Source organism: Microtus ochrogaster, chromosome 1, assembly GCF_000317375.1.
Source record: "Microtus ochrogaster isolate Prairie Vole_2 chromosome 1, MicOch1.0, whole genome shotgun sequence".
Lineage (NCBI taxonomy): Eukaryota > Metazoa > Chordata > Mammalia > Rodentia > Cricetidae > Microtus > Microtus ochrogaster.
Genome location: NC_022009.1, coordinates 62,597,030 through 62,611,508, shown reverse-complemented (window position 1 = coordinate 62,611,508; position 14,479 = coordinate 62,597,030). Strand labels below are relative to the sequence as shown.

The 14,479-nt window shown below is 41.2% G+C and overlaps 1 protein-coding gene across 1 annotated transcript in view; it reads left to right on the top strand.

Annotated features, from left to right (window-relative positions):
• LOC106143747 (EGF-like and EMI domain-containing protein 1) overlaps positions 1-14,479 on the top strand; it is a 649,376-nt gene that overhangs the window by 614,123 nt on the left and 20,774 nt on the right. Inside the window, exons 16-17 of the mRNA XM_026782051.1 lie at positions 7,469-7,600; positions 12,151-12,279. Of these exons, the coding sequence (XP_026637852.1) occupies positions 7,469-7,600; positions 12,151-12,279 (261 nt within the window). The remainder of the gene's footprint in view (positions 1-7,468; positions 7,601-12,150; positions 12,280-14,479) is intronic.

The following is a 14,479-nucleotide window of genomic DNA, read 5'->3' as shown; positions in this document are numbered from 1 at the left end:
TTTGTGAGCATGAGTTGTTGAATCATTTTTCAGGGGAGGTCCCAGAGAACCCCCTAGACAATACCATTGCACATGACTTTGGTGGTAAGAAACTTTTTGACAAAAACACTATACATCATAATCACCAAACAGAGAAATCAAGCTGGTGTTGGTCTGGGACCATTCTCCCTGCTAGTTTGCTAGTTTACAAGATATATTTTGTGAACAAAATATATTTTGATCATATTCTTCCCTTCTCAAACGCTACTCTCCATAGATATCCCTCTACATTCCTCTTTTTATAATGTATCGAATATAATTGGTGTTACCACATACACATGGATGTAGGGCATCGTCACCTGGGGCATGGGAAAACTACAAGGAAGAAGAACAGCTGTCCTTCTCAGCTTCTGTCACCCACAGGTAGCTTCTCAGCGGGGAGTGATTGGAGCTTCAGGAGCCCCTCCCTTCCTGTGCTCCAGCCGGTGATTGCCTTGATCTTGTGCAGGGTTATGCTGGTAAATAGACCTGCTGTGAGCTCATGAATGTCCAGAAGACAGTCTTCCTCAACCACCAGATCTAACAATCTTTCCACCTCCTGTTCCACAGTGGTCCCTGAACATCGGAGATGGGTCTGGTAATCGTGGTGGTGACAGCCATGTCCAATTTAGGACTGGGTAGTTCCCAGTCACGTATTTTCTCCACTGTGATCAGTTGTAAGTATCTGTGTCAACCACATTCCTCTACATAAAGAAGTTTCTCCCATGGGAGACGGAAGCTGCACTAGTCTATAGGTGTAAGGATACGAATTTAGGATGCAGTTTGATATTATATCTCTTTTAACAAAATAATTATAGTAAGAATTATTATCTCCCCAGGCAAGGATTCTGGACAGATTTCTAGCATGAAGCATAGGTTCCCTTCTATAGAGTGTACCTTGAGTCCAATTGGTTACCCCATATCACTGTTGCACCAATGAGCATATTTCATCAGGCCAGGCATTACCGTAGCTGATGATTGAATTGTACCATCCAACACTGTGCAAACTAGCACGGAGACTGGTCCCAGACCAGCATCAGCTTGATTTCTCTGTTCGGTGATTATGATATATAGTGTCTTTGTCAAAAAGTTTCTTAGCATCAAAGACATGTGCAATGGTTTTATCTAGGGGGTTCTCTGGGACCTCCCCTGAACAACAACTCATTAGTACATATCCAGTACCTAACACTGGGCTTTTATGTAGCACCATGTGTTTCTGGGGAGGCACCATTCCTCCATGTAGGGTAACTTTAATTATACTTAAACATATATGCATCTTTAGGAAGCTTATAAAATAGTAGGATTCTATATATGGCTTTTTCAAATATCCATAGTGTTATCTATCCTTTGCCTACTTCTCTTCTTCCTATATACATGTAGTATATATGTAACATGCTATTATATATGTGTAGTTCTCATTCCAAATTCACTGAATTTGAATCTCTCAAGGGAACTGGGGTCTATGTTTAAACATCCCCACTATTCTGAGCTCTGAGCCACATCTGTTTCCAACAGTTCATGATACAGGAGGTCTCTGAGCCTTTGTGATACCAGGACAGTGTCTGGCTGGTCCCCACCCAGACTAAACGCCAGTGACTCTGCGCCTACTCTCTTCTCTCTCCTTTAATGGACTGTGAGAACTAAGAACATTGTTTCAAGGAACAATCAGATCAGTTGACATCATAGGTCTTCCTGAGAAAGAGGAAAGAGATGTGGAACACAGATAAGAACCGCCCCCAGCCAGTCTCCACACACTCAAGGTCTGCTGGTGATCCCAGGCAGCGGCCCCAAGTCTACCCTGTGTTCTTGAACTTTAAGAGGGACCCAGTTGTTCAGATGTCCTGACTCCCATATATTTATTCTCTGAACGAAGCAAAAAGGTCTGGGTGAGATCATGCATCAACCTATGAAAAATGAACAATTAAAACAATGAAGTTGTCAGTTCTTTTACCAGATTGCAAATCAATAACCCTCCTGTCAGGCTGGCTGCTCCAATGCACCATTAGTTTAATACAAAGACATTCCGAGGAACTGTAGGTGACAGCTGATCCATCATCTAGTGGCTCAGAGCTTCTGATAGAGACCTGAGCAAAAGATGTTGCATAGAGCACTGAGGTCAGTCTCGATCGGGGAAAACCAATGTTTAAGGCGGAATTTGAAATTTTAAAGGTTGACATGGTGGAGGATACTTCTTTCTGTAATCCAAAGTGTGTGTGTGTGTGTGTGTGTGTGTGTGTGTGTGTGTGTGTGTGTGTGCATATTTAGCTTGTTGGAGACACTGAGATTCAATACATGACCCAGAAATTTGTGAGAGCCGCAGTGAAAAGGACTGGGGCTACAAGCAATCCTGCAGGTTAGATCGATCTTCCTGAGGAAGCAGCTATGTGTCAGTCTGAATGCTAAAGACAACGGCTGAGCAAATGCAAAGACAACACATTGCATTCTCTTACAAGTTTTGCTTCTGTATGCCGTCTTAGAAAGCATTTGCCAGCCCAAATAAAATAACTGAATAAGGACAAATTCTTTAAAGTCTTTACAGGGTCTCACTTGACTTTCTGTTTCAGGAGAACAGTATGGAATTAGTTTTCGAGGTCATCTTAAATGAGAGGCTTTTCTTATTAAAGACACAAGGCAATAGTAAGAAATGCGCTACAGCACCGCTAGGGCCAGAAGGTTCCTGAAGCCCTGAGATTTACTAAACGGTCTGTCTAACTGATTTTGTTCCGATTTGAACCTTACCAAAGCTGACCTCTTAACTTGTAGTAAAAATCTGGGATATTGCCAAAATCAGCAAGACAAAACCAGGACTTCTCCTTCACAATGGTTTGGGCATTTATTTTACCTAGATTATAGATTCTCAAGCAAAATATGTTGTTATCTCTAATTCAAAAGGCCATTGTCCATTCATTTTTTTAAACTATTTTCGCCGGTCAATTCAAAGAACAAAACGTAGCTAGCATCCTTAGGGAAGCCACACAATGGGGGCTTTGTAGTTGTTCTCTCATCCAGAATGATGTCATCTGGGAGAGGAATCACCTCCATCTGTTCAAATGAGACTGACCAGTGCTTCCCCAGCCTGTGTGATGGATAAAACAGGAACAAGAACATTTTAGTGTAAAGATGTTTTAGGTTGATAGCCAAGGTTATGCCATTTGTCTTCATGATGCCTTCAAAGTTTTTGGACGTTAAACTATCTCTTACTTTCTCTGAAACCAAGAAAGAGAGAGAGGGGGGACAGGGAGACAAGGAGACAGAGAGACAGAAAGAACAGAAACAGACAGAGATGCAGAGAAAAAGAGACAAAGACAGACACAGAGAGAAACAGAATCAATAACAATGTGTGTATGTCAAGGCGGGAACCCTGAGCTTATCCTGAGAACACTCTAGTTTGTTCCTGCTTTCAATGCTCAGTTATCACACTGTCCAGTCACACGAATAACTGTGTGCACCATAGCTTTAGATGGTTTTACAGGAGACTGTATGGAACACCAGGATGAGAAGCAGTTTGTGGTCCAGGAGACTCTCATCTGAATGTCCATCCTGGGACTTCTTCTCTCACAGCCCTTTCCCTTGGCCTTCCTTTAAATATCTGCTGGAATCCCTAGCTGCTTCCACTCTTTTCTGGGTCTTGACCTTGGAAGAATCTCAAGTCATTCTCAATGTGGCATGTTAATTGGTATCTTTCAGATCAATTCACTAAATGAAAGTATCTTTAAATTATTAGCCTAGCTTTCTCACATATTTTGACATTGAATGGCTAAGTGTGACATGAGCATCTGTTTACTAGGAGGTTGAACTAGAGGCTGCTAGCAGAGTTTGACCATGTACAACTACATGACCCCTAAGGAATAAGTTCAGAGTCATATGCAACGTTAAGGGATGCAGAAGTTGTGATAGGCTGAATAAAGATCCCTCAAAGATGTCCGTGCCCTAATTCTCAGAACCTGTGATTATGTGACTTTTATATGAAGAAAAAGGAATTTTGTAAATATCATTAAACTGAGCACCTCAAGTTTCGAATTACCTGAGTGGACTTAATTAAATCATAAAATTATTGTAAGATCAGCAATCAAGACGCTAAGTTGTTTGTTAAGGACATGAACCTCAAACCAAGGATTGTAAGTAGTTTCTAGAAACTAAGAGGCAATTAAATCCATCTCTCTTCTAGCTTTAAGAAAGAGCATTTTTGCCTTTTGTCTTCTGGCTTCCATAATTATGTGATAATAAATCTGCGTCACCTTGAGTCAATGATTCATAAATGTAACTTTGTTATAAAGGCCATGGGTGGTGCTCCTTAAGAATTCCCTCAGTTACCCATGCACTCCCAGGTCCCCTATGGAAAACAGTTCTCCATATTTTCCTCTGTCCTCCTTCCCTTGATCTACATACACTGTCCCTGATGTTTTAATAGCTCCATTGCCTAGTGCCCTCTTCACAAAGAACATCTGGAGCTATGCACTCCCATCCCACACCTGCCAATGCTAACATGGCCCTATGGCTCCTCCCCTTGCCACACCTGCACCTTCACCACAGCTGGCATTTGGTATTTGTTTTGGATGGTCGTGTTGCCATGGGTGTCGTCTCACTGCTATCGGCTTGATAAGTACACAAGCCTGATCTTGCCCGCTCTTGTGGATCCGGTGCCTGGTGGCAAACGCAAACAGCTTCTTGGTGGGTTAAGAATCCTCAGAATTCTGCAGGTCTCCCGTGGTGGGCTGAGCTGGTGACACGGTGCCGTTCATTTGGAAAGGCAACAGCTGAGCTTGGGTCTGGGATCTCCATCTTTGCTCACAGAGAAAGTGAGCCTGCCAGAGTTCACAGTAAGTCACATGCTCGTGAAGTCCTGGGGACAGTCACCACGTCTCTTTCTGAGGGACAACTGATAAAAATTGTTGCGTGCTGAATGGGTAACAGAGAAAACGGTATGCAGTTTCTAAAATACTCTTTCTGTGTAGCATTTGGGACTCTTTGTTTTTGCCTTATTTCTATTTCCGTTTTAATTTTAGTGCTGGAGAACTAATCATAAGACCACTAAGAAATCAAGAGTTTCTTGAGCGGGGCATTTATAACTTCTATTATTTTGGATTCTCTGATTTTCACAGTCCAAGCTGATGCTATACTGGGGTTCCCTTAGGATGGAGAAGTGGGTAGTGCTTTTGCATAGTCTCATTAAGACCTCGAAGAAGGAAATACAAGCGATATGGTTAGTTCTATTTATATGTGTTTCAGCCTATTTCAATGCTTTGTGTGTCTGTGTACATGCAGAAGAACATGTGTGTGGGTGCATGTGCGTCTGTGTGCACATGTATGAAGAGATCAGAAGTCACCTTGGGGGTCATTTCTTAAGCACAGTTGTCCTTGTCTCACTAAACGGGGACTTGCAGTGCACTGGTACCCAACAACAAAACTCTGTGGGCTGTGGCACCCCTCGGAGTCAAGTTTTATCTTGTTTTCAGCTCTGGGATTACAGCTGTGCATTTACCCTTCTCAGAAGTTTTTACATGTGGGGTCTAGGGGTCAGAATCAGGTCTCAATGATTTCACAGAGAGCACCTTTGCCTACTGAGCTATCTCCCTACCCCTCAGTAATTTTTTTTGAAAAAGTAAATTTTCATGAGTAGTAGAAATATGTACAAATGGTTCTTAAATAGTAGATAATTCTTCCCAATAATTATGCTATATTTCCTACATAGTTTGCACATACATGGCACTTTTATTTAAATTGGTTTTAAATTCAAGTATTTTAAAAACTTTTTTATTCTTGAGAATTTCACTGGAATATATCCAACATCCCCCCCCATTTACTCCACATTTATCACCATAGCCCCCCCCCCCGCAAAGTCTCTCCCAAGTTCATTATTTCTTATTATTTTTTTCCTTTCCCCTCCCTTCTCCCACTCACTCCTCCTCCGTCTTGGTAGCCCCCTGGGTCCAGTTAGTGCTACCTGTACATGTGTTCCTCCTCATAACCATCTGGGCATAGATTCTACTAATCTTTCCATAGGACGGAAATTTGGTTTGAGGGATTTACGTAGAGCAAGTTCTTTAAGGCCCCAGGTAGCACAGTGACAGTGGTCTGCTCCTTTGGTCCAGATGCTCACAGTCTCCCTAGACTGCACAGTCACCAGGAACCTTCACTCAGCATAATTTTTGAGGGCTCATTCAAATCACACCAGCTCAGATTTCTCTGGGCCATTAGGCTCCACACTTCAAAATGGAAAACAGGCAAATAAATTGGGCTGATAATTTATTACCCAGAACCTAGTATGTTCAGAATCCCCCTTTGCACCTCTCAGAATTCTTCATTGCAGTGTGCTATGGGCATGTTTTCTATGGGAAGATAGCAACATGTAACTGTCACAGCAGGCACAGATCACAAAAGCTAGGAAGAATGTCTAATCGGTTCACCTTTGACTTTATAAAACTTTTGTAAGACTTTAATGAAGACAAATTATTGTGTTAGTTGATTGTCAGCCTCCTGTGTAGATACCTCCCCTTAACAAGATCATATCACATCGCAGTAGGGTAGAAAGTCTGCTCCCAGTTCACTGACGATGAGGTGGAAAAAAGCAGGAAGGTCACCCACATTCACTCCCAGCTTGGTTGGCTCTTCCCCCTTAGACATTAATCAGCCAGGCCAATAAGCTTTGCTGACTGTAGCGCCAAATGGGTCTTTCTGGGTATCTGGCAGATCCAGGATGAACGCTCCATAAACTGATATTTGAGCAATTAGTATATCTGAAACAAAGAGTGTCTATACCCACAGCAGAGTCTGTAAACTGGCGCTGGAGGCATTGCCAGACTGTTTCAGGTCTATAGGACCTAACGGCCAACTTGTCTGCTTTCTTTTCCGCTGAATTTGTTTGCATTGCCGTGTGTCCATAACCATGAAACCAAACTGCCTACTTGATTCCATGTGCTGTGCTGAAAAATACCCATAGCCCTTTTTCCAAAATGCCTTGGTGTGATTTGAAAGTTGGAGGGGGGGAGGATTTCACTGTTGAGACTACATAAAGAAACAGCAGAACGCAGCCGAGGGGCTGACAGGCGACATAAACACAGCACCTGCTAAGGCCTAAGGCGCAGGGAGAAGCCACCTTGAGACTTTAAAACAGCTTCCCCAGAAATAATATCTTTATCCAGATACGTGGTCCCGTATGAATTATACTATTATTTTAGCTGATTTTTCCTGACATCACACTATGATTTTTTTTTCCGTGACAAGAAAATTGCAGCCAACCCTTGACAGTCAATCACAAATTGACTGAACAAAACAAAATCATACAGTGAAGTAATCCCCAAGCAAATTTAATGAAACCTAAATCCCGAAGGGCTGCGCACTTCTGTAGGCAATGGTCTTATTTAATAAGTTGCCCCTGCTTTCACTTTTAGGACCGTATTTACACAGACAAATTCAATTCTTTGGGGTTGACTTCTCCTCTTCCCCTCAGTCTGCCCACCAGGCACATACGGGGAAGACTGTAACCAGGTATGCCAGTGTTCAGCAAGGAACGAAGACTGTCATCCAGTCACTGGGAGATGTGCTTGTCTGCCTGGCTACCATGGAAACCACTGTCAGTTCCGTAAGTACAGTCTGTGCAGAAGTGGGATTTGCTGAGGAGATACCAGTAGGACAGACTGAATCTCCTGAATTCAGACTGAAGCAGGTGAATGAAAGACTCATCTCTATAACAAATTCTGTGGGATATTTTACTTGAATAGTAGAAATCATTATCTTCCAGTCTCTCTCGGCTTCCCCCTTCTCCATCTCTCTTTTGGTCTTTCATGATCGATTTTTTTTTTTTTTGCCAAATTCTTCACAAGTATCCAATAAGAAAAGAGACAAAGAAAAAAGTATCAGAAATTATGTGCTTATCATTACATATCTACCGAGAACAAACGACAACATATTTAAAGAGATTCGAATGTAAGTTGATCCCATGCCTGCTTCGAAACAAACGTTAAGTGAATTTTTACTCTGTAAGGAAAGCAGTGACTTGGGTAAGTGACAAAACACCAGTTGCTCCTGGTCCAGTAGTGCGACAGCATCCTCCCTAAACTCGGAACTTTATATTGATTTGCTGGAACCATTTAACATCAAAAAATGGTGATAGAAGAAAGAACACACTAAAAAAGTCCCAAGGAGCATGTAAAAATGTTCAGTCAACTATTTAATTTTAAGCTTGTAATTATTTATACTGCAGATTTTATAGGTGTAAGAATAAAATGATTTGGCCTCAGTGTCATTTGCTCCCCCAAGTTGGCCATCGCTACGCCTTCCTCTAATCACGCCAGTCATTTTTTCTAAATACCATTTTTTTCTGATCACCCAAATTTTCTAAAAGCTACAGATAGTATTTTCCAAATATCACTAATACATTTTAAACATTGACAACAAATGCCACAACTAAACATATATGAAAATCGTTTCAATTAATACCTTTTAGATCCATAGTACAGTCATTCCAGTTGAAAATGAATAACTAAAACAAAATTTCTCTTAGTTTATGGCTATGATCAATCTCAAGCATCTTGTCCTAGAAAGCTATTGTTACATATCTCAGAAGAACTTCCTTCCTGGTCTCAAAGATATTATTTGTTAAGAAAATAATATCAGGTTACATACAACTTGGCTGTGTTTTCATTTCCAAAGATGAGCTACCTTGGGTTAAGGGAGGTAGCCGCACCTTGTTAAAGTGGAGCTGGCTGAGCCAGGAGTAGCTCCCTGCCTGTCAAGTGGGCTTAGCTCCAAGCAACACGTGGTTGGATACGGCGGCAAGGGTTCCTTGGCAGCATCCACTGTAATTACAAGACTGTGAAGAAAGACTCAAGAAAATAACCATAAAAGGTGTAGCTGGCTCCAAAGCCAAACTTCAGCAGCCAAGAACAACTGGGCTTTCGTGTTCTCAAGTTCAGAGGGGAGAATCAAACTTTTCTTTCAGCAGAGGTCAGAGGGAGCAGACAAACACACTGAACATCTCCCAGCTTCTTCTCAGAGCTGCTCGGGGTGCTCAGCCTGAGCGTGTGGCTCTTACATAAAAGAACAGCAAGGGCCCGAGAGTGGACTCATGGTCCTATGAATTCCATGACCAATGAGAGGTCCTACACTGCTGTAGACCTTGGAAACCTTACACTCCTCTTTCTGCCTACCATTTAGAATCACCCCCATTTGAGTTCTCAGTAACTAGTCAGTTTTGTAAAATGGCCCCGTGCTTCAAATGGATGCTTTGGGAAACATGGTGAGAACAGCTTTACCAGGTCAGGAGGATATGAAGGCATTCATAGATGCATCGCCCATGGTCATAAACATTCATTACAAGAAGATTTTAGTTTCTCCTTTTTCAGAATAAAGCCAGATTGTGTCACAATGCCTTGCCCATATGTGTGTAACCTTTTCAAATACTAGGCAAACGGCAGATTAAAGCTAGTCCTTTGCTTAGGAACTCTGTGCCTCCAGATACAGAAGCAGCCTTGTTTGCCCAAGTGAAATGCCATTCACATGATCACAGTGTGTAGTGGCAAAGAGGCCTGCCACCAAGCCTTCAGTATTCAAACAAATGAGAACAGTAAATTCCAAATTGAGGTGGTTTTTTTTTTGTTTTTGTTTTTGTTTTTGTTTTTTTATTAGAGTCAAAGAAGGAAGGTTTTCTTCTGGAGGGAGAAAATGGTTTTGTAATGGAAAATAACCCAACAACCCATGCTAGGGAAACAACATTCCCAGGAAGAATGTAGCAAAGGTGGTACCACGCTGAAAACAGAAGGTTAGGAAATAGGGGGGCCTTACCTTTATTATGACAAGTTTAGTAAAATCATTATGTCCACAGTGTGTCTTGATTAGTGACCCTCTGAGATGTGCTCACAAATTAAGAATTCCCACTTGCATGCCCCACAGAAGTGACCAAGAAAGTGAGATTGTCCACAAAATAATTAATTCTTGGAAAAAAAGATTCCCACAACTTCTATGAACCACACACCACATTCGACATGTAAATTTAATGAATCAGTGATCCATAGATTTGTGCAAATATTGTCTTTTGACAGATAGTATATTTTTTAAATCAGACATAGTGTACTCATTTAAGAAGCATAATTAAAATGAAGGATAAAATAATGTGTTTTTTCTATTTATGATAAAAAAGAAGCAATAGTGATTTTACTAAGGACAAGGCAGGGATAATATAGGTGCAGTGGTGTACGTCCCAGGTGGAAATGGCTGTCCTATAGCTTCAACTCACTGGGAAAGTATCTTAAAATCTGCACTTAACATCTCTTAGACACTTTATGGGACACTCACACTGTGTCATTCTTCCTGGTCAACGGATGCGATGCTTCTTTATACTCAGAATGGTAACCACAGTTATATGTTCATTTTTATAAAACGTCTCTCTTTGTCACCTGAAGCTCTTTCCCCTTACTTGCCCAGATCTCCACACCATGATTCCCTTCCCAGTTAGGACTCTAGAGACTTCTAGAAGACCTACTACCTCTTCAGTCTCCTTTGAGGAGGCAGCATGCCTGAGGAGCATGCCTGACCACACTGGTTCTGTCTGTACACCCTCAGTTTCCCTGTGTGTTTTCCTCCAAACATTTCTCCGCATCATACATTTTTGTAAATCACCGATATTATAAAACTATGAAAATCACATTCCATGAGACACACCCAGTTAGACCTGCAGGAAAAATATTTCTATCTTAATAAATGGACGATGAGGACAAGGATGCATGGTCTTGCACTAACTTCATGCTTACCGTTCTCTAATACATTTTAGAGGGGAAGGCACCTCAGGAGCACTGGCCTCCACTAAGACTGTGAGCACTGCTGTCCTTTAGAAGCAGGGGACAGCAGAGGGGATCCAGCCCAGAGAGGAGTAGAGCAAGATAGCAGCTCCGACAGAGCAGCAGCCTTCCGTGTGCACAGGGCTTTGGTGTTTGCCTTAGTTCCCACCACGTACGATTTTATTGGTTTTTTTTGTTTTTGGGGGCTTTTTATTTTTATGGAAGGCAAAAGGAGGAAGATACAGGTGCTTTCTAAGTCTGTAGTCAAATAAGTCTCCGAAGAACAACTATGGTTTTAGAGGCAGGCTACATGCCAAACTTGTAAAACATGTGTCTTTGACAAATAGACCCTCTCTGACCAATCTCTTACATGGTGTCATCATTATTATTACATTAGGTGTCACCTACTTTAATTATCTTTCTCTTATTGTGATAAATATCCTGACAAAAAGTCCCTTAGCAGAGGAAAGGATTTATTTTTAACTTACAGTTCCAAAAGGGGACAGTCCATCATGGCTCTGAAGGACCATAAGACCAGCCTGTCAGTAAGCAGAGTAGTTACTTTCCACCCACACATGAGAGAGAAAGACAGAGAGAGAGGGGGGGGAGGGAGGGAGGGAGGGAGACGGAGAGAGAGAGACAGAGACAGACAGAAACTAGAAATTGAGATCAAGCTACAAAACATCAATGCCCAGCCCAGTGATGTACTTCCTCAAGCTAGGCTCTACTTCCTAAAGGTCCCATAACTTCCCAAACGTTACCTGAGAACCGAGTATTCATATATATGAACATATGGGAAACATTTCTTCATCAAACCACAGTGCATGCTATTGTCTGTGCATGCATTGAGACAAAAAATGGAAAATGAAAAACTAACCAAAAATGAAACGCATTCTTTACACCTGGTGCTTTTTGAATTCTTACATTTATTAAACCCACCAAGATCCTTTTGGTCAAAACAAAATATATTTAATTAGTAAGGAAGGGGTGAATTTGAATTTGCTTAGATTGTAAGATTGCTTCAGAGAGGATGCCAGAGAAGCTCAAAGGATGTCTGATATTTATCAAGGGACAGCACGTCATATAAAATCTGCCTGTCTGTATGCATATATATATGTGTGTATGTGTGTACTGTATGTATATATTAGCTATTATCATGTATCTATTATCCAAAATTCTGCCTATCTACCTCCCTGTCTTCCTGTGTATTTACCTATCTATCTCCATGTTTGAATCAGTAGTTTGAAGGCAGCTAAAATCATTAATGATAAATAATTGAAATACTGAGTTAAGAGAGTTTGAACACCTGAATTCTTCAAGTTACAACAACACATGGAATTTTGTTCTCCTGTGACAGGGTGCCCAGAAGACACTTATGGTCCAAACTGCCAAGAGACGTGTAAGTGCCAGAATGGGGGTCAATGTGAAAGCACACTCGGCACCTGTACCTGTCCTCCTGGCTTCGTTGGAGCAGACTGCAGTCAAAGTAAGTGATTTGCGCCTGGTCTTTCAGTTGGCGTCCTTGTATAGTTTACGTTGGCTTTGAACTTGTGGCTGTCCTACTTCCTTCACCCTGAACTTATGGAAAAGATAGGATAGCTATTCCAGTGTCCAAAGGGTGCAGCAAAATACTAAAGCATAGTTCTTAATACTGCAGTTATGAGAGTGAACGGTGGCGTAATACTTTACTTGGGGATTTATTATAGGGACGGCAAATACAAGCTGATCTAAACCCTAGGTTGAGGACTAATAACATCAGATTTGGGTTCAGAGTTGAAGTCATCATAAGTACCAAAATAAATATTTTTGCAATAAACCTTTCTACCCAAAAACACTGTACTCGAGTAAGGACTCAAAAAATCATGTTGGGCAATGTCAGCATAAGAATTTTTGTGTTCACATTGTCAATCTTGCCCAAAATTCCAGAATTTTAACTATACTCAGCAAGTTTATGTCTCAATAATAAGTAATTTCTCTATTCATCAAAAGGGAAATAAGCACAAATACCTTAATTGTTCTTATCAGTATCAAGTGTAAGGGACAGAGAGTTGAAGATACCTTTAAAATGCACATGCTTGGAGCCTGTGAGTTTGTGCCTGGAAAACGTGTCTCTTCTGTCATCAGACCCACCAGTTCTAAGTAACTGGGTGATTTCTACTTCCACCAAATAACTAGCTGAACACGTGCCCTCAGATGCCTCTGGCCCAGGTGATGACAATTATGTCACCGTAGTGTCTGAACTCTGGATCACTAACGATCTTTTCAGAAGATACAGGAGTTAGTGAGAACAGACTGAAAGAGAGAGAGAGAGAGAGAAAGAGGTTGGAAGCAGGGCTAAAATATCTAGTTTTTAGACAAAGGACTTGAGATTGGGTTATTCACTTTTGGGTCAGTCATTAAAATCATATTATCACCAGTGATCATTAACTTCACAATTAAAAGAGAGAAGCAGCATTAGTATGGACTTAAATTAAAAGTAGATGAACTGCAATACCTTTAATTCTCATTCATGTGTGTGCATGCATGTGTGTGCACTTTCACATGTACATACATACATACAAATACACATCTATACACATGCACACATGAAAGCATGCACACCTACACAGATACCCAAATATACATACATACAGAACATCATACACATACATGCATACACAAATAGAAACACATATGCACTCATACACATATGCATATACACATATACATATACAAACATATACAGGTACAAATAGACGTATGTACATATATACACATATACGCATATACCATACATAGACAGACACAGATATTCATTCATGTATGTGCACACACACACACACACACACATACACACTCAGAGACATACATGCAAACATGCCCTGCATTTAAGGTCTCGCTGGAAGAGGAGTAGCGAGGTTTCTGTTAATTCAGGCCATTAAGCTGGCGTAAGCAGAAGATGCTTTCCTTGCCTGTGCTCCCCAGGCAGGTGGCTGCTGCCTCTGACTTACATAAACACAATGTCCTCTGTTAATTGTCCTGTGACAGCAGCCCTCAGTACTGATTATAAAAACTTACTAGGACAAAGTATCAGATCCAAACAACTGATGATTGACACCTACTGGATAGTGCCTGTGTTCCCAACTGCCAAGTGATCTTTGAGGGAAAGCCATCCCATAAACACGTCCTGAGGAAGGTACTGGCTGGCTCCTTTATGTCGTTCTTCAAAGAGAGTAACTGGGAGAAATGTCCCCATGCAAGAGAGTGTTCAAAGGCTATGGTTCCTGAACACTGGGAACACGTTGTCTTAAGAAAGCTGTGATCTTGTAGGAGCCATTTTCCTTGCCTTGACAGATTGATAGGTTAGAGCCAAGTCTGCAGCCTGCGTCTGGCAAGGCCAAGTGTTTTTCTTGTTTATCTTCACACTGTTACCACGGAGCCATCTCAGCTGGTTCTTACAGATGTTCCTTTTATCTTTGTGTGTTATCTGTTTTCAGCATTCATCTCAATTCATTTTTTGGAACAATACAAAATAGATCAGTAAGTCCAAAGACATAGATAAATATTTGAAAATAGGAGTATTGTGGATCTTAGGTTGAGGTTAGGAGTATAAAGTAAGATTCCAGAAAGGACTTAAGAGAAAAAAATATTCAATTTGGCAAAAATCTTATGTGTGTACTGAAAGTACAACTACACACATATACACA